This window comes from Oryctolagus cuniculus, chromosome 11 (genome assembly GCF_051225735.1).
Source record: "Oryctolagus cuniculus isolate XC-2025 breed Fujian yellow rabbit chromosome 11, ASM5122573v1, whole genome shotgun sequence".
Classification (NCBI taxonomy): Eukaryota; Metazoa; Chordata; class Mammalia; order Lagomorpha; family Leporidae; genus Oryctolagus; species Oryctolagus cuniculus.
The window spans coordinates 24701780-24728273 of NC_142877.1; the positions used below are offsets into that span (position 1 = coordinate 24701780).

Sequence of the window (26494 nt, forward strand, 5' to 3'; positions counted from 1 at the left end):
GTGACTGTCGCATCTGAGCTCATGTCTCTGAACCCCAGGTCTGTGGGAGGGAGCGGGAGGTTTCCCAGAGCGACCCCCGTAGATGCCAGGGCAGGACCAGGCAGGTAGGCTCCAAACAGTTGGGAATTTTGGTTTCCACTTTGTGGGTAAGAAGGCTGAGGCTCGGGGCAGGTGTGTGGCGCAGGGGCTAAGATGCCGCCTGGGACACCCACATCCGTCAGAGCGCCTGGCTTCCAGGCGTGGCTGCAGTTCAGATCTCAGGAGCCTCCGGGAGGCAGCAAGTGATGGTCCAGTACTTGTATCCCTGCGCACATGTGGGAGGCCTGGATTGACGTCCAGGCTCCTGGCTTCGGCCTGGCCCAGCCCTGGCTCTTTGGGTATTTGGGGAGTGAACCAGCAGATGGAAGATCTCTCCCAGTCTGCCTCTCTTGCCTTTCAAATAAATAAGACAAGTAAACTTGAAAAAGCAAGCAAGCTGAGACCCAGAGAGGCTCAGTGGCTTGCTCAAGGTTACACAGCCCATCTCGGGTGAAGCTGGAATTCGCACTCAGGGCCAGGAGTGAGAGGGAAGTTCCATGCTACCATGCAGGGCCAAGCCTTGGGTCCTCACTCCCGTCCCGGCTGCTGGGCGAAGGTCCCCTAATGAGGAGGAGGGGTCCTGACGCCCCCACTGCGAGTGGCCCAGTTCGCTGTGCCAGCAGCCTTAGGGTGCGGCCATCCCCGAGGTGGACCTGACGCATCTCTAGGCGGCGTTGATGTTTCGTGAGGTTTCCCCGTGATTAATTCTTCCCCTTGCACAGCTCAAGGACGTGGTCAGGGCGGGGGTTCACCCTGTTCAGCCCCAGACCCGGGGCAGGGGCTGATGGAGGGAGGTCAGGCCCCACGACAGCTTGGGAGATGTAGGGCGGCGTTAGCTGGGTCGCAAGAACCTGCTTTGACGCATGTCAAATGCAAACGGCAATGCTGATCTGATGACAGCATATATGTACATATGTAAATTTAGTTATTTTAAAAAAGATTTGTTTTATTTATTTGAAAGACACAGTTACAGAGAGAGGTAGAATCAGAGAGAGAGAGAGAGAGAGAGAGGTCTTCCATCCGCTGGTTCATTCCGCAACTGGCTGCAACAGCCGGAGCTGTGCCAATCTGAAGCCAGGAGCCAGGGGATCCTTCTGGGTCTCCCACGTGGGTGCAGGGGCCCAAGGACTTGGGCCATCTTCTACTGCTTTCCCAGGCCACAGCAGAGAGCTGGATTGGAAGAGGAGCAGTAGGGACTTGAACTGGCATCCATATGGGATGCTGGCACTGCAGGTGGTGGCTTTACCCACTATGCCACGGAGCCAGCCCTGTAAATTTAATTATTTATTTTATCTTATTTGAAAGGTAGGAAGGGAGACAGGGGAAGAGAGAGGGAGAGGGAGAGGGAGAGGGAGAGGGAGAGTTGTAGAAATATCTTCCATCCACTGGTTCACATTCCAAATGTCCGCAGTAGCCACGTCTGAGTCAGGCTGAAGCCAGGAGCCTGGAATTTCATGCTACTTTTCCACGTGGGTGGCAAGGACTCACGTACTTGGGCTGTTACTTGCTACTTCTCAGGTTGTGCCACAGCAGGGGGCTGGATTGGAAGCGGAGGAGCCGGGACTTGAACCAGGCACCCCAAGTGCTGTCCTAACCTCTGTGCCAAGTGCCCACCCAGCAGCATATGTGAAGTAGGCTGTTGCTATTCCTGAACCCCAGAGTCGGACGCTGTGGACTCGCTGGGCCGGAGGATGCTGTAAGGGCTGGCGCGTCACCCTCGTCTCTGCTGACCAGGTCTCGGCATTACTGCCCAGCGCCGTGCTCCCGCTGCTCGGGCAGAGAGGGGCCTGGGAGGCGCCGGACTGAAGGGAAACTTGGAGGGCTCCCTCCCTGCAAACGCTGGCCTCCTTGCTCCCTGTTCACTTCCCCGCCCGCTCTCTGCCGGGGTTTCCTGGGAAACATTCTGTTCATGAAGCCCTGCGAGCCTCCATTCATCTGTGTAAAATGGGACGCTAACCCCGCAGGACGGGAGTAGCCCCTGCTGGGACCTGAGCAGCCCTTCGGGAACAGGGCTTGGTGTTACTGTTATTGGAGGAAAACTGGGTGCATGTCCCGCTGTGGAACTGGTGCGAGGCTCAGGCATGGTGGGCGAGGCCCGGCCGCCCGGCCCAGGCCTGGCTGTGGTGTGACGAGGGTCATCATTTGTGGGGGGGGGGGAACTTTATGCCACGTCACCGCTGCTTTGTCTTTGCTCCGAGACTCCCAGGGGAGCAGAGGTTTGCGGCCCGGCTCAGAAGGAGGCTGGCCCAGGAGAAAAGTCCCTCTCCTTCTCTTGGGAGATGGCGACCGCACGAGGAGCAGGGATTCGGGGGCTGTGGTGTGGGGCGTGGGCATGGGGCCGAGCTGGCAGAGCTCTGTCCAGGTGCTGAGTGCAGAGGCTGTGCCGCAGGTCCTGGAGGTTGCTGAGTCGCTCAGGCGGTGCCCGGGAGGAGCAGGGTTTGGGCCCCCAGAAACAAGCCCCGAGACCAGGACGCTGGAGCGGATCCCAGGACACTGGCAGGGGAGTGGGAGGAGAAGCAGCTGTCACTGTGGGCACCTGGCGCAGTCCTGCTGGCCACTCCCACTGTGGGCGGTGTGAGCCAGGGTGGGCGGAAACCCAGGGTTGTTCCCTGCCCCAGGAAGCCCCAGAGGGCGTGGTTGGTTAGCCCCCCGGGGATCCACGGCCAAAGCTGTTTAGGACCCTGCGTCCCAGCAAGGCCGAGGTCGCAGAGCGGCTCACTCCCACAAGGTCACACGTGTGGGACAGAGATCTCTCTATGGGACCAGGTGGGACCGAGGCCGGGAGGTCCTGCTCCTTCCGCTGGACCCCTCAGAAGCCCCCGGCCCCACAGATCCTTGCACAGCTCCAGGGCACCTCCCCAAGGTGGCCAGAGGTAAGATGGACTTTTTCGCTTCCAGTGTGAGGGGTTAGGACAGCCCTGGGGGACAAGATGCAGAAAACCAGTGAGGAGGGATGTGCCACCCAGTCCTTAGCCTGACACTGGTGCAGGGCCTTGTCCTGGCCCCCACCCCGCCGCTTCCAAGTCCCTCTGGCCTGAGCCAGGTCTTGCGGATAGAAGCTCCTCCCCGCTGCCTCCTGGCTGGCATCTCGTGTGTGCTCTGAATCTGAGAGACGCCTTTTTCCGAAACACCCGCCCTCATGTCTTCCTCTGGGGCCCCCTCGTGTCCCTGAAGGGCCCTGGGCACTGGGCGCCTGCAGCTTGGAGTACAGGGGCCCGTGTTCTGAACCTGGACAGGGAAACCGAGGAGCCACTGCGAGTGGCGCACTGTGTGGGTGGGGAGGGCCTCACACCCCGGAGGCCAGGGAACAGTGCGGGCGGTGACACTGTCTGTGCCCCACAGCCCGGAAACGTGGGAGCTACAATGCCCCCCATTCCAAGGGAGGGAACTGAGGCCCACAGGGAAGCCACGCGGTGGGGTCTGGAAGCACCGAGGGCCAGGCTGGGTCATTTGCCTCTGTCATTCAGAGCCCTGGGGCCACCACACTGCCAAGGTCAACAAGACCCACATCTCCTGCACAACACAGATGCTCTTGAGGCCGACACGGAGGGCGGGAAGAAGTGATCTGACTCTGGAAGCGTGGGGGAGGGGTCGGGACTGAGCCTAGGTCAGACGTGGCCCGGCCCAGATGAGGTGGAGACGGCTAATCCCCGAGCTTCCCAGAGCAGTGACGCCGTTGCTTGGACAAACATGTAGTCTGGAGGCAGATGGCACAGAGAGAGTTTATTGCCTGCAGAGGGGGCGGGCTCCAGAGCCTGCGTCTGCACACCCAGCAGGGACCCAGCCTTCCCCAGGCCACACAGGGCAGCTTCTACCAGGAGACCGGGGTGACCACGAGGGCGTTCTGGAACGGGGAGAGAAAAGACAAACGAGTTATTATGATTATTATTTTTTAGCTTCCTGCTTTGTTGGATTTGGAGCTGGTTTTGTTCCACAATGTGACTGCTGGCATTCAGGGAGTTATGACCTTGAAGTCGCTCATTCTTGGAAGGCTGAAGGAGGAGGGTGTGCGTGCGGGCAGCAGCGCCGCGCAGGGGCCAACGGTGCACGGGTAAAGCCTCCATCTGCAGCGGGTGGGATCCCCGCACCCGCCCGCCGTCACCAAACTCGCCCGCAAGTTTTGTAAGATGCGGATTCCTGGCTGGGTCCATTGCCTCCCAGGCAGCGGGGTTTTATCCGGGCCCGGCTTGCCCTAGAGTCCCTCAGCGTTTAACTGCGGCCCTCCCAGCTGCCACAGGCTGAGGGAGTCTCACGGCCCGTGCCCCGCAGCCTGCACGCTCACGACCTGGCTTCTGCCTCTGGCTCGTCCTCCAGCGCCTTGCCCTGCCTCACATCTGTGCTCCTGGTCGCTCCCCCACTAGACTTTAAACCAGACGACGTCCTAGAGAGACCCCCGCGTGCTTGCTGAGGATGAAGGCGCGAGCCAGGACGCTGGGCAGCGGAACCCTTTCATCCGAAGTGCCTGCCTGGCCGGAACTTGGGCACTGTGGCCATGGGAGGGGGTAGGCCATTCACCTGTGGATTTTACTGTAGAGAATTTCATTTGAAAGGCAGAGAGATAGAGAAAGAAAGAGAGAAAGAGAGAGAGAGGGAGAGAGAGAGACAGAGATCCCTAATTGCCTGCAACAGTTGGAGCTGGGCCAGGCTGTAGGTGGGAGTCCAGACTCCATCGGGGTCTCCCGTAAGAGTGGCAGACCCAGCTCCCTGAGCTGTCAGCGCTGCCTCCCAGGGAGCTCATCGCAGGGGGCTGGAATGGCAAGCAGCGCTGGGACTTGGAGCCACGCCCTCTGCCGTGGGGCGAAGGTGTCCAGGTAGCGTCTTAGCTGCATTGCCGAATTGCTTGCCCTCCGTGGGTTTTCTTAATCGCCAATAATTCTGGTCTTTTTTTTTTTTTTTAATATGTGGTTATTTATTTGAAAGTCAGAGTTATGTATAGAGGAGAGAGAGAGAGAGAGAGAGAGAGAGAGAGGTCTTCCATCCATTGACTCATTCTCTGGACGGCTGCAGCAGCCAGGGCTGGGCCAGGTTGGATCTCTCCCCGTCTAGAGTAAAACTAGAAACTCCAAGCGGGCAGGCTGTCTGGTCTGTTGTGCTCACTGCTGCAGTCTGCGCCTGCGCACAGTAGGTGCTCAGACATGTCTGCTGATGGAGGGCACCTCGCTGCCATCATCTCTCCGGGCACGTGCTGGGTGTGTGATGTGGGCAATGGGCTTTGCCATCTCTGGCCTCAGTTCCTCCATGTGTAAAGTGGGGATCACGACAGGACCCACTGCATGGGGTGGGGGCCGTGTGAGGCCTGAGCAGGATGCCGCTTCCCCTGTGTTGGGGAGAGCGCTGGGGGTGCCAGGGTGAGTCGTTCGCTGGACAGGGATTTCTGGAACACCTGCTGTGTACCTCTGCACTTGTCCCAGGTGGCCACCAGGCTCACTCCCTCACCTCCTCCCAGAGGCCTTTGTCACTCCCCTCAGGCTGCCGTGCGGCCTGTGGAGCCCAGGCCAGCTGAGCTCCTGGTACCCGTGTCTACCCTACCACTGCAAAGGCAGGGCTGTTTTCTATTTGTTCAGCTCTGTGCAGAGGCGGGCCTGGCAGGCAGCAGGCCCTCAGGAAAGTGATACCCACGTGAGTGAATGACGAGTGGGGCTAGGGGGTCACCCCCCAGGGTGCGGCAACCTCCTGGCTTGCAGAGGAGGTGTGTGTGTGTGTGTGTGTGTGTGTGTGTGTGTGGAGGGGAGGGGAGGGACTTGTCCCGGCTTCCCCTGAGTGACAGCTGTCAGGGCCGGACCCACCCCAGCCGCAGCTGTGCCCGCCCAGCTGCCACTCACCTTGGTCAGAGACCACACGACTTCTGGAAATCCCAAGGCCTTCATCATGGACATCGTGAGCCCAGGTCTTAATTTGCCTGAAACAGCAGGGCAGGGGCTGAGGCAGGTGGCCTGGTGCTGGCCCGGGCAGCTTGCGCGTGCGCAGTGGACGGTCACTTGTTGGTGGCCCCAGCGTCCATCCAACCTCATCTCCCCACCCCTTGCCCCAGCACAGCCCTGGCTGCTTGCCAGGCATGCACGCCTCACACATCCTCGCACACTCCTGTCAAGAGCCCTCCCTGGCTCCCGTGGGCCACAGCAGGGGATTCTGTGCTCGGAGAGCCCCTGTTCCGATAAAGAAATGAAAAAGGCGAGGCTGGTACAGGTGAGCGACCCTCCTCAGCCCCGGGGCCTGGGGCTCAGAGCAGCCCCACCTCCTCGTGGGCTTGCTCTGCTCGTCACACAAGCGACAGTGGCTGAGAAACGCTGGGCACCCGCTCAGCCCCTTCCAGAGGTCCCCTGTCTGCCTCCAGCGAACGGCCTCTTTTCTTCCCAGTTTGCAGATGGACAAGCTGAGGCTCAGGACTAGAGTCTGTCCAAGGCCAGTCAGCCAGCAAGAGGGGAGCAGGGCTGCACCCAGGTCTGCCTGGGGTGTGTTCTATCTGTCCGTTCACACCTCTGCCTCCTCCCTGGGCACTGCCTGGCTACTCTTTACCGACGGCACTGCTGGCACCAATGAGGGAATTGGACTGGGAGGTCAGAGCGGGAGAGGGCATGTCCAGATAGACGGGTGACTGGGAAGGCTTTCTGGAGGAAGCAGAATTTGACCGGGCTCTGTAGGACGAGTGGAAATGGATGGAAAGGGCCCCAGGTGGAGATGCAGGCCCGAGAGGTACAGCGAGGCGCGGGGAGGGGACGGCCGGGCGGACGCGCGGGGCAGACGCGGGGGCCAATGGCGGAGGACGCACCGTTCTGGGTCGGCAGCAGCACAGCGGCCAGGATGTCGGTGACGACGTCTTTCAGGAGCTCGGGCTGTGAGAGAGAAGGGGCTCCAGGACCCGGGCCAAGCGCCCCAGGCCTCCCCAGCCCCCTGCGGGCACGGCTCCTCCCGAGGCGAGGGCAGTTGGTGGAGATGCTGGAACCCCAGGCTGGTCGCAGGGTGGGCAGGGCACACGTGCAGCCCCCCCGCCAGGGGCGGGGTTGGGAGTGGGGTTGGGGCTCCGCTGCTCTGCCCCAGCCCGGCCTGCCCGCGGTCGCCTGAGCTCCTGACTTCTCAAGGGAAGCCTCGAGCCCCGATCTTCACACAGAAGTGTCTCATTTTAAAATATGGGTTAAAAAATTCAGAAGGCAAGACAAAAACCTAAAGACCGGAAACCATGGCAGGGGACAGGATTCTGGGTCAGTGCGACTCAGATGGGGAAACTGAGGACCAGGGGCACAAGTGACGAGGTGAGGCCACCTGAGCAAGATGGGGTGGGGAGCAGAGCGGCCTTGGGCTCACGGGAAGAAGGCGAGCCAGCCACCGTGTGTTCTCCATGTGCCTGACGCACAGCAGGTGCTCAGTGTGTGCCCGGCTAGGAGCCTGATGTTGGCTGGCAATGCTGGGGGTAGGGGGAGGGGACGGATTCCTGCAGGGACCTTGTTCAAAGCAAAGCCTGGAGGAGGTCCCTTCGGAATGGGCCCTTCTGGGGCCCCCTCCCTACCGTGCCCCCAGGCACAGTTGGTTAAATACTCACATTGAACAGCTGAATGCCCGAATTCATCAGGTGGATCCGGTCAGAACTGCAGGGTAAGATGCCCACAAGCATGGCCCCTTGAAGTTCCATCCATCGTCCACCCACCCATCTGTCCACCCCCATCTGCCCATCCACCCACCCATCCACCCACGCATCCACACATCCATCCCCAGTGCGTCCATCCGTCCATCCCCCACCAGTCCATTGTCTATCCATCCATGCATCCCTCCATTCACCCACCCAGCTGTCCATCAGTCTTCGTGGGGATTTACACGTTTACCTAATTCCTTTAAAGCTGAGCACAAATCGGTCCCCACTGTTGTAAAACAGAGCTTCCGAAAAGGCTTCCTGCAGCAAGAGAGGCCCGCGGCCCGTCTAAGAGGGTGCAGCAGGTGCGGGGTGAGGGGTTCTGGGGTCCAACTGACATGGTCTGAATCTCAGCCACTTTGTGACCTTCGGAAAGGGCCTGGCCTCTGGAGCCTCACTTCCCTCGTCTGTTGAGTGGGCTAGTACTTGTACCCACTCCCTGTCCAGCAGATGGCAGCGTGGGCCTGTTGTGGGGGCTGCTGGTGTGAAAGGCATCCCCTGAAATGGTGTGGGGACAGCCTGCACTGCCGCACAGAGCCAGACTGGATGGGCAGGTGGACGCTGCCCCCTGCTGGCAGCCAGCTGCCATGCACACAGCCTGGTCCGCCCGTGGGCCCCGCCTCGTCCCTAGTGGACTCAGCAGGTGCTGCCCTTGGGCCCCTCCAGGGGCGGCTGCTGAGTGTGGCCATGAGGGGCTCTGTGTACAGTGCTCCCCTCCCAGGCGTGTCCACCCTCACTCCGCACCCCCGGGTTCCACCCAGTGGAAGCTGACATCTGCACTGCTGGGGTTCCTGACGAAGGCAGCGGAGAAGTTCCCCGCCCCCGCCCCCCTGCTGTGTGGTTTGCATGCCGGTCCCCCCACCAGTGCGCACGCGCATGCCCCAGCTCAGAAAATTTACATATTTCATTTCCTGGCCATACAGATTGCTTCAGGCATGGGCCCATGACCCAAGCTCACCCAATGGGAAGTCAGCCCTGAGACTTTAACTGGAACTGTGGGAAAAGAGAGGTTCATCCTGCTGGAATCCCCTAGATTTTAGGATTTGGAATTGATGTCACTTGGGGCCCTTCCAGGAGTGGCCAGCCTGCCTGGGGAGGACGGTAGCACAGAGTAAAATCCAAGAGGGAGGATGACATTGTGCAGCACCTGGCTCCAGCGATGCCTGAAGTCCACACCTGCTGGACTTTTCAGTTCTCTGACCTGACACAGCTCCTTTTGTTTGAACTCACAGGGTCCGGGCTGGGCCCCTGAAACTGCTGAGTCGCCTGCCGCCCCCGACCTCTGTGTTTAGCAGAGCAGGAGGGGTGAACAAGAGCAGGGAAGAGGAGGGTCCCGAGGCTGCTGCCAAGGTCCCAGACGATGGAACTCACGATGCCCAGGGTGAAGAGTGGGTGGTGGGCTTTCTCGGTGGCGAACACCTCCAGCTGGATCACTTGGGCCACCCTGGCCTCGTCCTGGCTCAGCAGGATCTCAGGGCTCTTCTGAGTTCGGATCTTCACCATCTGCGTGGCCTCCAGCTGACTCGCGGCCTGGAAGGACAGCAGGCCCCACGTGGCCTCCCAAGCGTCTCCCAGGGCCCACGCCGCCCCTGGGGCCCGGCCCCTGCCCTCCTCCCTGTCTGCCTCCAGCCACCTGGTTCTTCTTGCCAGTGCTGTCACCGCCTGGCAGCATGGGGTCTTGGGCTCCCTGGGGGCAGCCCCGCTCTCCTCCCAGCCCGCGTCAGGGCCCAGGAGCGCTCCCCTCGCCCTCCGTCCTCTGTCACTGCACTTGGAATGGAAATACTATGTTTGATGACTTGATGCGGGTCCACCTGCCTGGCTGGGCTGAGCTCTCCGTGGAGCTGGGGGCCTGCTTTGCATCCTGCGGTGGTGGGAGGGAAGAGTCTATGCCCCTTCCACAGTCTACGCCCCAGGGGCCCGCGGAGGGACCAACCTTTGCATTGAAGGCACTGATGCTCGACTTCAGCTGGCGGGCCAGCTTGGGGAGCTGCGGGCAGAATGAGCGGGACCAGGTCAGCTGCAAGGGTTGGAGGGAGCGGGGAAGGGGCATGCAGGACCCAGCGAGGCTGTCTCATGGGCGGAAACCAGCCAGGGTCAGCTTCTGTGCTGGGGGGGTCCCCGCTGGCCTGCAGGCTGGGGGCTGTTGGCGGCTATGGGTCTGCAGGCAGCTCCCTGCTCCCCCGAGTATGTTGGATGTTGACTATGGTGGGGGTGACCCCGCCCCATTCCCCCCAGGCCCCTCCCCCTCTCTGTCGTCTGTGAGCTGAGCCCTCCCCCAGTGCTGGGCCAGCCCGTCCCCCATCATTTGCTCTGGAGGTCATGGTGCACTCCAGCTGCTGCTGTGCTGGGTTCCTAGGGAATCAGAGGCTGGGTCGCAGTCCAGGCTCAGTGGGGAAGGGGGCCCTGCCCGATGGGTGATGTCTGCCCCAGGTCCCATGGCGGTGAGCAGTGCCTGACTGCTGTCCCGGGAGACTGGGTATCTAAGGTGCCGTGGCTACACAGGCCCAGTGTCTGCGCAGGGAACAGGAGCGTGGGCTTCCAGAGGACGGGCACCAGGCTGGGTGTGATGGGGGAGGGTGGGTGGTGGTCAGCTTAAGCGTCAGACGTGAGGGTGGGGGGTGGGGCAGGGGTCTGGGAGCGGAGGGAGTAACCCATGACCGCAACACTGGAGTGGGGCCTGACAGGACTCCTGTCCCTGCCTCCCCGTGGTTCAGGACGTCCGACGACGCAGCTAAGGTGGCCCCATCCTCTGCCCCACGCCCGGGCTCACCACGTAGTCCAGCAGGACCAGGAACTCCTCCGGCGGGAGCAAGGACGCCACGGCGGCGTTCACCAGGTCGTACTTCACGATGAGGCGGACGGGGATGCTGTCCAGGGTGGGCACGGTCAGGAAACCTGCAGAGCCGTTGAACCACTTGCTCACCTTCCCTTCCGAGTTCACCAGGCTGGCCTGAGGTGACACAGAGCAGGGCTGAGAACTCCAAGTGCAGCTCGCCCAGTAGCAACCTAGGGGGAAATGGAGCCATCCCACCTGTTTCCCCTCTTGCACTTGTTGCCGGGAAGCTCAGTACCTTGCTGTAGGCAGTGAGTTATCTCAGGTGCCTGCTATGCATCTCTCAGATCAGTCCTGGCTTTTTATTTATTTTAAAAATATTTTTTATTATTTATTTGAGCGAGCAAGCAAGCTCCCATCCTCTGGTTTACTCCCCAAATGCCTGCTGGGTTGAATCTGGGAACAGGAAACTCAGTCCAGTCTCCCGCGTGGGTGGCAGGGGTCCAACTACGTGAGCCCTCCCCACTGCCTCCCAGGGCTGCACGAGCAGGAAGAAGCGGGAGTCAGGAGCGGGAGCCGAGCAGCAAATTCAGGTGCTCTGGGTGGAATGGCGGCGTCTCGGATGTCGGGCCGCGTGTCGGCCCCTGATCTTACACTTTTTAACCCACATATCTCATTTCGCACTTCTGGTTCGATGATACCTGGTGAAGGGCTAATTCGGAGCTGCAGCAGAACGGGTGGGGATTTCCATGCTGCCATTCCCCCAGGGCCCATGGAGACTGGTCCCGGGTCCACACGGCCCTGTCTGGCCTGGCTCTGTGCACAGCCCAGCCCAGCAGGCGTGTGTGGCCCGTGTGTCACGCAGAGTGGGCAGATACGCAGCGTGTGGGGAGCAACTCGGACTAGACTAAGTTACTGGAATTAAGACTTATTCTATGCATCTGCTCTCCCACAATATGGCGCTGGGAGAGGAGTAAACAACTTTTACACAGCTGCCTCCAGTTCGACCAGTAACCTGCAGGAGCTGATCCTGCTCCTGATTGGAGGAGAGCAGCATGTTCGGCGTGTGGGTAGCAGAGTTGGGATTGGTGGAAGAGGACTATAAAGGAGGAGAGAGACAACATGCACCAGGAACACCTGAGGAACATCTGAGCAGCCCCCGAGAGAGCCGGCCGGTGGTGTGCCGCTCCCCCGTGGAAGTGGGGAAAGTGGCAGGGGGCACCGCCCTTCCACGGAGGTGGAAGGGACGGTAGCCAACCCGGGAAGGGCCAAGCAGACAAAAGAACAACGCAGGGTCTAGTGTCGTTCCTCCGTGAAGAGGGGGAGCGACATAATGGTGCCGTGACTCAGATAGGAAGCCTAGGAGACATAATGGTGCCGTGACTCGGATAGGAAACCTAGGCAGGGTTTAGTGTCATTCCTCCGCAAAGAGGGGGAGCGACATAATGGTGCCGTGACTCGGATAGGAAACCTAGGCAGGGTTTAGTGTCATTCCTGCACGAAGAGAGGGAGCGACATAATGGTGCTGTGACTCAGATAGGAAACCTAGGAGGGAAGAAGCGGGAAGAAGTGGGAAAATACCGGAGAGAGAGATTAGAGAGAGCCTAGGGAAAAGCCGGACGGAAAAAGTGCCGGAAGAAGTTAGGATTGAAAGTGAAAGTGAAAGCCAGAAGAAACATAGACTCGGATACGGACTACGGGGGGAAGCTGAGAGAAATCTCTAAGGTTGAAAGTGAAAGTGAAAGCTAGAAGAAACTTAGACTTGGATACAGACTGTGGGGAGAAGCCAGGAGAAATGAGAGGGGAATATTGTTGGAAGAAAAGTTAGGAAACATACCAGGTAGAGAAAAATATGTTAGGGAAAATGAAGCCGCGGGGGCAGGCCAAAGCGGAGACGTAAGCTAGCTTGGGATTCGTCAAGTCAGCCCGGGGAACAAAAGGCGAAAATCTAAAACCAGAGGCGGAGATGTAAGCTAGGTTGGAATCCGTCCGATTAGCCCGGGGAGCAAAAGATGGGAAGCCAAACCGGGAGTGGAGACGTAAGCTAGGTTGGATTTCGCCAGGTTAGCCCGGGGAACTTAGACTGAAAACTAAACCAACCGAGAAGTGGAAACATGAGCCTAGGCCGTGATTCGCGGAAGTCGCTGAGCACAGAGGGAGCGCCCGGGGCTTGAGTGGATAGGGAACGCGGGGCTGGCGCAGAGGCCATGGTGCGGGCGCGAAGGGCACAGAGACCGCGGAGCGCGCGCGAAGCCGGGAAGCCGCGCAGATAAGAGAAGCGCGGGCTGAAGCGGCGCAGAGCCGGAAAGCCTCCTCGGGGCGGTCGCCGGGAAGCCGCGGGGATAAGAGAAACAGAAGTATAGAAGTAAAATGAGAGAAATAGGAATGCTGGCAGATAGAAGTAAAATAAGAGAAATAGGAATGCCTGGAGATAGAGAAATAGAGAAAAATAAGTCTCCCCACAACACGGCAATGAGAGGGCTTGGATTTGGTCTGCCTGATTAGGCGATAAGCACCAGCAGGCAGCTCGAGCAGAGTATGAGCTGCAGGTCACTGAAGATAGGCACGAATCAACATCAATAAGTCTCCCCACAATACGGCAGTGAGAAGGCTTGGATTCGGTTTGCCTGATTGGTAGGGCTTGTAAGCACCTGCAGGCAGTTCTAGCAGAGCAGAGCATGCGCTGCAGGGCACCGAACACAGGCATGCATCAGCGCCTAAAAACCTCCTCACAACATGGCAAAGAGAGGACCCGGATTCGGTTTGCCTGATTGGTAGGGCTTGTAAGCACCTGTGGGCAACTCTAGCAAGCAGAGCAGAGTGTGTGCCGTGGGGCACCGAAGACAGGCGCGTATCAATGCCAAAAATAAAAAGAAAGGGGGAACTGTGGGGAGCAACTCGGACTAGACTAAGTTACTGGAATTAAGACTTATTCTATGCATCTGCTCCCCCACAATATGGCGCTTGAGAGGAGAAACAACTTTTACACAGCTGCCTCCAGTTCAACCAGTAACCTGCAGGAGCTGATCCTGTTCCTGATTGGAGGAGAGCAGCGTACTCGGCGTGTGGGTAGCAGAGTTGGGATTGGTGGAAGAGGACTATAAAGGAGGAGAGAGACAACATGCACCAGGAACATCTAAGGGGAACATCCGGATAACATCTGAGCAGCCCCGGAGAGAGCCGGCCGGCGGTGTGCCGCTCCCCCGTGGAAGTGGGGAAAGTGGCAGGGGGCACCGCCCTTCCACGGAGGTGGAAGGGACGGTAGCCAACCCGGGAAGGACCAGCAGCAAACCCGGGAAGGGCCGAGCAGACAAAAGAACAGCGCAGGGTCCTGTGTCGTTCCTCCGTGAAGAGGGGGAGCGACAGCGGTGCTTCCTGTGTGCCAGGCCCTGTGTGAGCTCATCCCATTCGCTCCTCAGCGATCATTATTATTTATACTTTACAGACGTGGGAGACGGAGGCTCAGAGAGGTGAAGAAACTGCCCAAGGTCACAGAGCCAGCAGGTCGTGGGGCTGGGAGGGAAGCTTGGGTCTGTGTGGTGCTGAGTGACGCGCCTGCACCCGGAGCTCACGTCACCAGGTACGCACAGCCACCCAGTGTGCACACAGGAGGAGAGCACACTCAGGTGGCCAAGAGGGGCCGGGTGTCCCCACTTGTCTCCCGCGGTCCTGGGACACTCACCACCAGGTTGAACTGGATGACATCACCGTCGATGGCGGGAGACAGAAGGTCAAACTGCAGGCTCCCAGGGTTGAGTGCCACCGGCGCTGCTCGGGGAGAGGACGGTTCTGTGAGGGTGGGGGGCGGCGCTGGGCGGGGTGGGGTGGGGTGGGGGGGTGGCTAGGTCTGGGTCTGGGAGTCCCTGCTTAGCCACCAGGTGGCGCTGGCATCTCCTCTGCAACCCTCCCCTGCTGTGAATGGCTGAGCTGGGGGCAGGGGCACCTGGGAAGAGCAGAGGAGAGGAGCCAGAGACGCGCCTCACGTTCAGCCCCAGTGGCTTTTGCTGGTGTCTTGGCCTCTGAGTCTGTTTCCTCCTCTTACAATTGAGGGTTTGGGGAATTCTTGCACCACAATTCTTGCGGACCCCAAATCCGAGTGACAGCGCCTGGAGCCAGGAGGATCTGGGTCACGCCTCCCCCCATCACTCATGCCCTCTGGGAGCCTGGACATGTGACTTAACTGAGCTTCTGTGTCCTCTCATGGGAGGCGGGTGACGGCCGCTTCACAGATTGTTAGCCGAGCCAGCGAGCCCGTGTCTGTAACACCGGGCCCAGGGCTTGGCCACAGCAGGTGCACCCTGTGCGCATCTCCCAGCTCCCACCCCGCTGCTCCTGTTGGCCCTTTGAATGCGCCTCTTCAGACCCCAGATCAGTAGGTGGCAGACTTTTCTTCATCCTGGGCAGTTTCCGCTCTGAGAAGTCTAAGTCGGGCAGATTTCTGAGGTGGGGGGAGCCACTGTCCCCCCATCTCTGCTGCCCTCAGGAGGGAGAAAGGACCTCTTTCTTGGGCTCACGCCTCCTCTCTTTCCTTGTTCTCTCTTTCCTAATAGCGTGCAGTGGTCACTATCATCCATCCACCCATCCATCTACTTGTCACCCACTCATCCATCCATCTGTCCGTCTATCTGTCCATCCATCACTCGTTTGTCAGTCATTCTCTAAGACAGGCAGAGCACTTGCTTTGTGCTTGGAACTTTCCCCTAGACTTTAATTCTCACCAAGAATTCTAAGAGGTAGAGATGTAGAAGCCCCATCTTAGAGATGAGGAAACTGAAGCTAAGGAGGTTGGCGTAACTTTCCCGAAGCCAAGGAGGGAATTGGTGGCAGAGCTGGGATTTGAACCTGGCTTCATCTGGAGCACCTGCTGGCCTCACCCAGAACCTTGCACACGGAAGGGGCTCGCGGAGTCACAGCTGTGGCAAATTCCTGCCTGCTCTTCCTGGACAGGGGTCAGCTACAGCCCTAGTTGCTGCTCAGGCCTGGCCGGGGAGGCCTCTGCTGGGTGGAGGTAGGGTGTGGAAGAGGTGGGAGAGAGAGAGAGAGAGAAGGGCACGCACCTGTCACCAGGCGCAGGAGGTCCGCATACATGTCGTCGAAGGCCGCCTCGATCACGGGACACAGCTGCAGCAGTGCAAGGGCAGGGGCCATGTCAGCAAGGCCAGAGCCCAGCCCGCGGTGCCCACCCTCCCGTGTCCTGCGGCCCTGACCCAGCCAGCCAGGCTTGCGCGTAGGGACTGGAGGACTCATGGCGGATCCACACCCTCGCCATCCCTGCTGCTCCCTGGGGCCTTCCACGATGGTTCGTCCGTTGCTCTGTGCCCAGCCGGTTCCCCCCCTCATCCCCTCGGTCCTGCTCACGGAACTTCACGTTCTCCCTGAGGGAACTGGAGAGCCTGCTCAGGCCCTCCCTGAGTCTGGGCGGAGTCCAGGTCACCACCTGCAGCCTCCGGGCAGAGGCCAGCAAGCCAGCCCCCAGGCTCTGGAACCATCTCTGTGCCCCTCGGGGCAGTTCTGGCCCCCACGTGCCCTTCGCCCGCCCAGCACGTGCTTCCTCAGATTGCTGTGGGCTCCCAGCAGGTGGGGAGACACGTGGAAGTTTCTGGGGACGTTGATAGTTGCCGCAGCTTGGGGGGTGCCTGGCCAGTGGGCGGAGGCCAGCGGGGCTGCTACACCTCCCGCACACACAGCACAGCCCCCGTGTCGCCTGTCCCGCTAGGAAGGACACTCAATGCTCGAGTCCCTCGGCCATGGGACCACGGTGCCAGGCCCCTGCACCCACGTGGGAGACCTAGAAGAAGCCCCTGGCTCCTGGCTTCGGATTGGCCCAGCTCTGGCTGTTGCAGCCATTTGGGAAGCGAAGCAGCGGATGGAAGATCCTATCTCTCTGTCACTCTGCCTTTCAAATAAATAAAATAAATCTTAAAAATGAATTCCCATCTTTAAATAGAAAAATAAAATTCTTCAAAGAAAAATATACAAGTAAAGCCCGAGTTTAGAAAATTACTCCCTTTCAGATTCCTTTTTGAAAACTCCCCAGATACGGGCTTTTACTAACAGGCGGGGGTCTCGAAACTCCAATGCTAACAAGCCCACCGCTGTCACAGCTCTGGTCCCACGCATTCATTCATCCCTCCCCCCCATCTCTCCTCACCCTCTTCTGACCGGTCCTGGAGCAGGCAGCTTGCACAGGACCGCATCAGTATCGCCTCTTAAGTCAACCTCTGCAAATCTCATTAGTTTTGATGATTCACTTACTGTGGCCTGGTCTCTTGAATACGTAGCTATTCTGTTAGAACAACAGCGTTGCCTCTGACGGAATGTCACACTCGTAAGCTTTACTAGTGCAGAAACAGCAGTTGAAAAACCTGAACCCTGACTTCATAAAAAACCAAGCGCACGACTCTGTGTTGTCCGCGTGGTGCTTAGTTTCACAAACAGAGGCAGAATGTTTTATTGGATTTGTCTCGGAGGTGAGGGAGACAATCTGGAGAAAAGTGGAAACTTGGGTTGTTTAACTCAATAAAACTCCTGGGAGTAGCTTAGTAAGTCATTCCGTGTGCGGCAGCCCCGGCAATAATTGAGAATACTGAGTGGTGGCATAGGCACAGCCAGCACTCCCTGGCTGAGACGTGGTGCAGCCACCTGAAAATTGGCACACAGAGTGGAAAGCCACACAGCAGACAGAACAGCTGCGGATTAAAGCAGCTGGGCCATGGGCATTTCTCCCCAGTCGTTTGCTATTGTCTCATCTTTTCGATTTGGCAAGGCCCCGGCGTAACTGGGTGACAGGCCTGAGGAGGGTGGCCCACTGCTGTGAGCATGTCATCGGCCAGCGTGGGGGACTCCAACCTGCAAGCTCTCAGTTCACTGTGTCCTGTAAGAGGCAAATATAGGGCCGGCACTGTGGCGCAGTGGGTTAAAGCCTTGGCCTGCAATGCTGCCATTCCACACGGGTGCCAGTTCGAGTCTCGGCTCCTCCACTTTCTATCCAGCTCTCTGCTATGGCCTGGGAAAGCAGTGGAAGACGGCCCAAGTGCTTTGACCCCTGCACCTGCATGGGAGACCAGGAATAAGCTCCTGGCTTCCAATGGGCACAGATCCTGCCATTGTGGCCATCTGGGGAGTGAACCAGCAGATGGAATACCTCTCTCTCTCTCTCTCTCTCTCTCTTGCTCTCTCTCTGGCTCTACATCTCTCTGTAACTCTGGCTTTCAAATAAATAAAAAGTAAGTCTTTTTTAAAAAAGAGGCAAATACAGTGAGGTGCACCTGCTTCCTCACGCCAGGATGGGCGACAGCCCTTAAAAGGGCCCAGCCAGCTTGGTGTGAGACAGAGACAGTGTTACACTCAGGTCGCGCTCATTTTCCAGGGCCACTTGTTAAACTTTCGGGAACTTCTGAGCTGGGTGCTAAACCCAGCCATCATCAGGAGTCAACACACTCAGTGCTGCCACGTTGTTTGCTGTGTTGACTCTGGGAGTCCTGATCGCGAGCGCGCTGCTGCCCAGCTGCTGCCAGCTGATCCTGGGTGCTCAAGTGGAATTGAGTTCCTGCCACCCACGTGGGAGAGCTGGATTGAGTTCCTGGCTTCCAGGGAATGGGAGGGCACTAGCTCTCCCTCTCTCACATGAACAATTCAAAAATAAATTTAGGGGCCAACACTGTGACTCAGCAGCTTAAACTACCACCTGCGACCCCGGCATCTTACATGGGCGCCAGTTTGAGGCCTGGCTGTTCCATTTCTGAGCCAACTACTGCTAATGTGCCTGGGAAAGCAGACGATGGCCCAAGTGCTTGGGCCCCTGCACCCATGTGGGAGACCCAGATGAAGCTCCTGGCTCCTGGCTTTGGTCTGGCACAGCCCTGGCCATTGTGGCCATCTTGGGGGGTGAATCAGCAGATAGAAGATTTCTGTCTCCCCTTCTCTCTGTGACTCTGCCTTTCAAATAAACCAAATAAATCTTGCAGCAACCCTGCAAAGCAAGCTTGACCTCAACCATCTGCCCTTGTGGATGGCTCCATCTGTGGCTCTTCGCTGCGGAGCCGCCAGTCCTGTGGCACCAGCTTGCAGTTCCGCCCCTTCCCCACAGAGGGCGCAGTCTGCACAGGCCACAGCGGCCCTGAGTTCACTCACCTCCTCTCTCACCATATCCGGCAGGGCTGGCATCAGGAGGTCCGTGACCTTTTTCGCTAAGGGGTTGACCAGGAAGGAGAGTCTTCGGGAGAAGAGGGGGTGTGAGGGTTAGGAAGGACCAGAGAGGATCGCTCCTGCCCCTGTCTACAGAGGGGAGATGGAGGCCAGGGAGGAAGGAGCGTGCTCAGGGTCGCGAGCCGTTGGCGGTAGGGCTGGGAGTCGGCCCTGAGTCGGGTATGGACGGGGCAGGGAGTGCTCGGGGATCCCGCGCTGGGTGTTGCCATGGAAATCTGTGCTGATACTGGGGTGATGGGAGCTGGTACTTCTCCCCAGTGGTAGCTTTGGGATCCGCAAGGAGGGAAGGCCTACACTTCCAGGAATGGAGAGGCCTACTTCCGGGGAAGAAAGTCCTTGTCAAGGTCCCTGCGGTGCCTAAAGGTCAACCAATGAGGATCAGACCCGCCTCAACCTTTAACCCCCATGCCCTGAATCTATAAAAGGAGCTCTCCCAATCTCTGACGCGCGACTTCCCTGGCCCCCGCTCTGTTGCTCTGTTGGGACCGGGGAACCTCGCCCGGGAGCGGAACCCCAATAAAAGCCTGTGAATTGATTGATTCGTCTGCCTGGGAAGATTTGTTGAGCGCCGGACACCTTACACCCATCTTCCTGCCGGAGGGCAGTGAGACAGGCGCAGCCCACTCACTGTTGCCCACGTTAATCCTCCACTGCTGCCTGCCCTTTGCCAATGAGGAAGGTGCGACCTGGGGAGGTGTCCTGTCCAGCATCACCCAGATGGTCAGCAAAGAAGCTGCGTGTGCCCGACTCCAGAGCCCTGTCCCCTGCCCCGTGGCTCCACCCAAGCTCGCCCGGCGGGGGGGGGCGGGGAGCAGGGAGCAGGGTTTGCGGCTCCTGCCTTCCTCTAAATGTGCCTCCGGCACCTGCCTGAACCCCACCATTGCTTCCCACCCCTGGGGTCTTGGACTTCCTTAGGCACCATAGGTGCCCGAGAAGGGGCCCCAGATCTAGGACCAGAAGGGAAAAGTCCTTTCTTTCTCTGGGCCTCAGTGCCCTCCATCTGTAAATGTGTGAGACCACGGCCTGGTGTCCCTGCCCGGCACGGCGGACTCACTTGTTGAGCAGGCTGATGCGCAGGCTCCTGTGGCTACTGGAGCAGTCGCTAACGACGAGGCGGGTGGGGGTCCCCTTGCTGGCCTGCACTTGGATGACGGCTTGGGCCTCGGTCTCCATGTGCATCTGCACGATGGTCTTGATCAAGGGCCTGGGGCAGGGACAGAGGGACGTGAGCACACCGCAGCCGGCGCTGGAGAGCACCTGCTGCCCGCCTCTGTCTGCCAGCTTCCTCGCCAAACTCCTCAGTCGGTCTCCTGGCTGCTTGCTACTCCTCCCCCGGCACGTCCCAGCACGTCCCAAACCCCAGTTTGGGGTCCTCCCCTGGTCCACGTCCCTTCTGGAGCCCCGTAGCTTCCAAGCCAATAGCCAGACCCCTGCTCAGCTGTCCTGCTGGCTTCTCCAGCTCGGCAAGCAGCACCCTGAGCTGGGAGCGTCTCCCAAACCTGCCCCGCTCGCGGCCTCCCCTGCCGTGGTCTCCAGCCACTCCTGGATTCTGCCGGTCATGCAGGCAGAAGCCTTGCAGTCATGCCTGACACACGCTGTCTCTCTCCATTCAACTCACCAGGAAATCCTGTTGTCTCCACCAGCGTCCCGAACATACCCAGGTCCCAAGCACTTCTGCCCACCCCAGCCGGGCCTAAGCCGACACCACCTCCCCCTGGCTCGCTCCACCAGCTTCTGGATGGCTTCCTGCCCCTCAGCAGCCAGAGGCGTGAAGACTTGTCGCGTCCCCTGCTGCTCAGAGCCCTCTGTGGCTCCCATCTGCCTCACTTGGTAGAGCCAAGTCCTCACCATGGCCCGCGAGGCCGTGTCTGAGCTGGCCTTGGCCATCGCCCGAGCTAGTCTCCCGCTGTTCCCTCCCTCTCCCTCCCTTCGGTTTGCCATGCTTGAGCAAGGCAAGCATGCCCCTGCCTCAGGGCCTTTGCATTTGCTATTCTCGCCGCATGGGGGAGGGCGTGGGCCCACACCTGGCAGAGGGGACACTCACGTGTTGAAGCCGGCCACCATGTCCAGGGGGATCGTGACCACCATCTCCTGGTAGTCCTCTGAGGGATACACCTGTAGCTGGCGGATGTTAGCCGAGGTGACCTTGAGCCTGCGTGGGGTTCAGGTGGGATGAGGACAGGCCCTAGGATCAACTGGGTGCCATCTCCACACCTCTCCCACTTTCCTGTTGTCCCCACCCCAGGTGCCTGGAGAGACCTGGGTCCCCAGCCTGGCGCCTGGCTCCTCTCCACCGCCCACCACGCTGCTGCTTCCTTGGCTTTGGGGAGAGGGTGTCTGACTCCTTGGGCAGACCCAATCCTGCCTGCCTCTTACTCCTTGCTTGGGGTTCGAGCTCCAGCCGTTCTGACCAGCAGCTGCCCTCTATGCCTTTGTCCAGACGGCTTCAGCATCCTGGGGGCCATCTTCTTGGTCCCAGGTTCAAGGTCGCCTCCTCTCCTCACTCTGCCGGTCCAGCAGACCCTCCTCCAGGCTTGCCCTCTTGGGGTTTCTGGACCAACGTCTTAGGGTCCTGGCTAGCTACTCTGGGAGCTTCCCGAGGAAGGGGTGTGGTTTGGCCCAGGTCTCATGGTCAGGAGCGGGGTGGGCATGGGTCACCGTTGGCTGCTGCCCGGGCGGGTGGGGTCCTCCGCACTCACCAGACGATGTAGCTCATGACCGAGTTCACCAGGCTGCCCAGGAGGCCGGCCGGCTGGTTCTGCATGGTGCTGAGCAGCGGGAGCTGCTGGAGGATGACCGTGGCATTGTGCTTCTCCAGCTCCTGTGTCAGTCCTGCAGGCAGAGCGCAGGCGTGAGGGACCAGGGGCAGGGGCTGGCGGGACCGCCTGGCCGTGGCCGGGGGGGGGGGGGCTCCAGGCCCGGGGCGGGGGTCGCTCAGGCTCCTCTGGCTTGACATAGGCCAGGGTTTGACCGTGTCCGCTGTGGCGGAGGCCGGGACTAGCCAGCCACCTCCACGGTGTAGATGCACCTGGACGAGGGTGGTCCTGAGGGATCATTTTCACACGAAGCGGGAGTCCAGTCACCCCCAGCCACTCCACGCAGCACCCAGCATCGTCCGCCGGCCAGCAGCAAACACTGCGAGCCGAGGGGCAGGGGTGCAGCAGGTCCCACGGGGCCTCCTGCTCACCCTGCACCCCACCCACGGCCTCCAAGCGTGCCGTGCACAGAGCCTCAGGGCTGAGCCAAGGAAGGAAAGACTTGCGAGCCTGGGGGCAGGGACCTCGAGTCAGAAGCCCTGGGCTCCAGCCCTGCCAGAGTCGGTGCCTGTTTGGTTGGTGCGCCAGCCTCCCGGCTCCCTCGGCTCCCGGGCAGGATGAGCCCCACAAGTGGCCCTGCTGTCGCCGGGGCTCTGAGTCACGGCCTCTCTGCCACACCCGTACCCCTCTGCCCGCTGGGATGATGGAGCTGGGCCCCGTGACCATTCTTCTTTGCCAGCTGGCACAAAGGCAAGCCCTTTCTGTCGAGGCTCGGTGAGACAGAGGGGAGACAGGGGGTCCTCCGAGGGCCCTGCAATGTCACTGCCCAGTGGCCCAGGACCATGAGGCAGCAGCGTTCCCGGGGCTATGATGGGTTCTGTGGGTGCCCGGCTGTGCCTTGGGGCTGTGATGGGTTCTGTGGGTGCCCGGCTGCTTTCAGGGGGCTTCCCAGCAATGGCACTCAGAGAGCAAACCGTAAGCCCCAGAGAATGTCACTGGCTCCCAGGAGATGGCTCTCTGCCCACCGGCCAGCTCCGGCCTGGGACAACCCGGGGGGCTTCTGCACCGTCCTGTGGCTTTCAGCCCACGCTCTCCAGCGAGCTCTGCAGCGGAGCCTCTGCCTCTGCGTTTGCTCTGCCCTTGGATACTCCCCTCCATTCCTGCTGTATCCTCGAGAAGTCCCTCCATCCTCCCTCTTAGCCAGAGAGAGAGAGAGAGAGAGAGAGAGAGAGAGGGAGGGAGGGAGGGAGAAGGAGAGGAGATCTTCCACCTGCTGGATCACTCCCCAAGTGCCTGCAACAGCTGGGCCTGGGCCAGGATGAAGCCCCGGAGCCCAGAACTCAACCCAGGTCTCCCACATGGGTGGCAGGGACCCAAGTACTTGAGCCATCACCAGCTGCCTCCCAGGCACAGCGGCAGGAAGCTGGAATGGGAGTGCAGCCAGGACTTGAACCAGAGACATCAACATGGCATTGCGGGAGTCCGAAGCCGTATCTTCACCACTACACCTGCCCCCTGCCAGCAATTCTTTCCGCTGCATTTTCCTGTTTGCGTCACTGGGTGGTGTCTGTGTCCGGAGCTCCAGGCCCTCATGTTAAGTGGTTTGGAAAGGCACCCCATGGGCCGCCCCGCACCTGGCTCATCCCCTCAACCCCCTCCAAAGCCCGCTTGCAAATACCTCCTTGGCTCATGGAGGAGTCCCAGCTGTGGCTGCTCAGCCCCAGGCCCCTCTCGCTGGACTTCCCCGTGCTCCACACTCCCAGTGTGGGCCTAGGGCCCCTGCCTCCCCAGCCACCTCCCAGAGGTCTCTGTGCCCTGCCTGCACTTGGGGATGCACCCTCTGTCTGGAGAGCCCTTCAGTCCTGTGGGACGTGGCCCTGCCTCCAGCCCTGGCCCGTCCCCTTAGACCCCGAAGGTCTGGGACCCCAGAGCTGAGTCGCCCCCTCCCAGGGGTCCATAAAGCAGTGGCTCTCCAATGCGGTGGATTTGTCCCCGGGAGACACTGGCAATGTCCCGGACACTTTTGGAGGTCACAGCTGGACTGGGGATGCGGCTAGCGTCCTGCAGTGTACCCCTTCCCCACTGACCAAGCTGACTGGGGCCACAGGGTGAGTGGGGCAGGGGCTGAGCAGCCCGGCCCGGGGATGGGACACAGCGCTGGTCAGTCCCTTCCCCCCGGGGATGGCCAGCGGCCTGGGAGGGAGCCCCTCTCATTTGTCTGCAGAAGAGGAAGCCAGGGCTCGGGTTCTTGCCCCGAGCCACAGAGCTGGGGAGTGAGGAAGCCAGGCCACAGATGCCCAGGCCGGGTGCAGACTCCCGGCGGGCGCTGGGAGCACAAAGGTGGGCGCGTGCTCGCTCTGCAGAGGGGATTTCCAGCAAGGTGGCCAGGGGCAGGTGTGACACGTGGTGGCCACACAGCCCCTCTGCTGCCATGGAAACTCAGGCTGGGGGATCTCAGGGTCACGGACGCCTGCAGTCACAGATATCTCGACATTTCATACTCTACCCACGCACGCCCCGTCGGAGGCTCGGGACGCCAGCCACACCTCACACACCCCCAGTGCTGAAGAACGCCCCCCCCTTGGGGGGCTGCTCCACCAGCCCCTGGCCGTATGGTGCTGAGGCCCGGGAGGGGCGAGACTTACTTTCTCTGATGACTTCCGGGCCGAGGCTGAGGACCGCGGTGGGGCTGAGAGTGGCTTCGACCAAGGTGGCTGCCAGCAAGCCGCAGAGGAGGGCGCAGGCCCACGGGCCGGCCATCTTCCTGGGTTTTGTTGAGCAGTAGGTGGTAGGTGGCAGAACCTGGGGTAGGCAAAGGGGGCCTTGTGAGCCGGGCAGAGAGGCCGAGGGCAGGCTCATGGTACCCGACAGCGTCCAGGAGAGGCTGTTCAGTGGGGGTTAACTTCCAGGGGCTGGCTGTGTGGCCTTAGACCATCAACTTAACCTCTTTGTGTCTCAGGTTTCTCATCTAACAAATGGGCACAGTAACCCCTACTTCACAGAGCGGATGGGATTCAATGAGTTACTATCGAGAAAGCATTCGCACAGCACATGGTAACATGGGAAACACTTGGAAATATCAGCTGTTTTCTTACGGAAATCCCACCAGCAATGCCCAGGACAAAAATCCCTCTGCTTCTGGTCTCTCCTGCCCCATTAATCTAAAATGCCCTGTGGCGTAGCAGGCAAAGCTGCAGCCTGCAGCGCTGGCATCCCCTCTGGGTGCTGATTTGAGCCCGGGCTGCTCCACTTCCAATCAATCCAGCTCTCTGCTGTGGCCTGGGAAAGCAGTAGAAGATGGCCCAAGTGCTTGGGCCCCTGTACCCGCATGGGAGACCTGGAAGGAGCTCCTGGCTCCTGGCTTCGGATCGGCCCAACTCCGGCTGTTGCGGCCATCTGGGGAGTGAACCAGCAGATGTAAGACCTCTCTCTCTCTCTCTCTCTCTCTCTCTCTCTGTCTCTCTCTCTCTGTCTCTTTCTTTCTCTCTCTCTCTGCCTCTCTGTAACTCTGCCTTTCAAATTAATAAATAAATCTTAAAAAAAGAGAAAAACCCAAAAACCCCAAAAATCCCCTACAGTCCAGCTTCAGCCAACCGTGCCTCCCGCTTCTCCCCGCCACGCTTGGCCAATTCCTCCCGTTCCAATCCAAGCGGCTCGGCGCCACTGGGACCCTCTCTGCTGCTGCCTGTGTCTGTTGTGACCTGCTCCTTCCCTCTCTGACCACTGACCTCATCCTTTAACACCCCGGCCAGATTTTCACCTTCTCTGGAAAGCTCAGCCTGTCCTGCAGCCAGAGACCCTGGGCTGGCCTTGGAGGGACGGCGCCTTGGGGGCCAGGGCGGGAAAGTTGCGCCCTGCGTGGGGATGAGCGTCAGCCCTGAGGGCCCGTTCTGGGCTCTTCGGCCGGCGCCCAGGCTCTGCCCATGACGGAAGCATCGACCCACAGCCTGATCCGGACACGCAGGGGCTCTCGTTGCCGGGGATGCCCTGGCCCCCATGGGGAGTCTTTGCAGCCCGAGATTGTGTCCACTGCCTCCATCTGTCCGGAGCGCCCCGTGCACAGGCTGGGCACACAGCAGTCAGCGTGGGCAGGGGGCATCGGGGTGGCTGGGCCAGGACAGACTCTGCGGGCCCCTTCCCTCAACACCCCTTGTGGGGCTTCTGGGCAGGGGAGCTGGGCCTGACTCTCAGCCGCCGGGGGGCGCCCTGTGCCCCGCCCCCGCCCGCAGGTGTCTCCAGTTAACAGCCGTCCTGCACTCCTTCCTCATGCTTTCACCTGGGTGTGCCGGTGTCCCGTGCCCACGGCTGTCCTCTCCTGGGCCACCACGCTGGGACGAAGCCTTATATCCTGCCGGCCGGCCCGGGAGGCCACCCCTCGCACGTGGGCTGCGGTCTCAGGCCGCCCGGAGGTCTCCAAGGTAAATATTTGTGGCTCCTGGTGAACCACAGCCCTGCCCGGAGCTGCTCCAGGACTCCGGCTTCCTGGGGATTGGAGATGGGAGGGTCCAGGTTGGCTGGGGTAGGTGGCAGGGGAGCTGGACCAGGGACCCGGGCAGTCACTCTCACAGGCCAATGGCGAGAACAGTAGCCATGATGATGAATGAACACTGCCCACGTGGCAGGTGCCGCGCCGGGCTTGCATCCTGTGTGTCAGTGAGGCTGCGCCCCAGTGGTCCGTCCTTATCCTGACTCAGGAAGCCCCAGCTTCTGGGGTGGGCCCGTGGCGGAGCTGGGATTTGAACCGGAAGTCTGACTTCAGAATCTATCTGCGGTGCCCGCACAGCTGGGCACTCGGGGGCTGTCTTGGGACAGGCCTGACAGTCCTGGCTCCACCGTCTCTGTACTGTGTGGCTCAGGGCGCCTCGCACCACCTCTGTGAGCCTCAGTTTCCCTTCTGTGAAGTGGGAATCCTGGCGGCACCTACCCCCTTGGGGGTGGGGAGGGGTGCAGGGCACGTGGCCCAGGTGCAGGTCCTGCCGCGGCGTGAGTGCTCCCTTAGTGGGAGTGGTGGCTACTGCTGCTATGATTACTGCTGGCGGCCAAAGGGTGGTAGTG

General features: G+C 60.3%; 1 protein-coding gene across 2 annotated transcripts in view; it reads right to left on the bottom strand.

Moving 5' to 3' along the window:
* Window positions 1-3781: 3781 nt before the first annotated feature.
* LOC103348193 (BPI fold-containing family B member 1) overlaps window positions 3782-26494 on the bottom strand; it is a 31453-nt gene continuing 8740 nt past the window's right edge. The window contains exons 1-16 of one of the 2 annotated variants that reach the window (XM_089307168.1): window positions 25716-25863; window positions 24085-24241; window positions 21383-21515; window positions 20728-20835; window positions 19738-19887; window positions 18609-18690; window positions 15533-15596; window positions 14158-14243; window positions 10473-10652; window positions 9636-9689; window positions 9074-9232; window positions 7896-7963; window positions 7616-7661; window positions 6848-6911; window positions 5901-5977; window positions 3782-3922 (exon numbers count right to left, since the gene is read on the bottom strand). In XM_089307168.1, the coding sequence (XP_089163294.1) occupies window positions 3890-3922; window positions 5901-5977; window positions 6848-6911; window positions 7616-7661; window positions 7896-7963; window positions 9074-9232; window positions 9636-9689; window positions 10473-10652; window positions 14158-14243; window positions 15533-15596; window positions 18609-18690; window positions 19738-19887; window positions 20728-20835; window positions 21383-21515; window positions 24085-24199 (1419 nt within the window). In that variant the 5' untranslated portion in view covers window positions 24200-24241; window positions 25716-25863 and the 3' untranslated portion in view covers window positions 3782-3889. Of the gene's footprint in view, window positions 3923-5900; window positions 5978-6847; window positions 6912-7615; window positions 7662-7895; window positions 7964-9073; window positions 9233-9635; window positions 9690-10472; window positions 10653-14157; window positions 14244-15532; window positions 15597-18608; window positions 18691-19737; window positions 19888-20727; window positions 20836-21382; window positions 21516-24084; window positions 24242-25715; window positions 25864-26494 lie in introns of those variants that run through there. The other variant, XM_051845083.3, reaches the window with a different exon arrangement.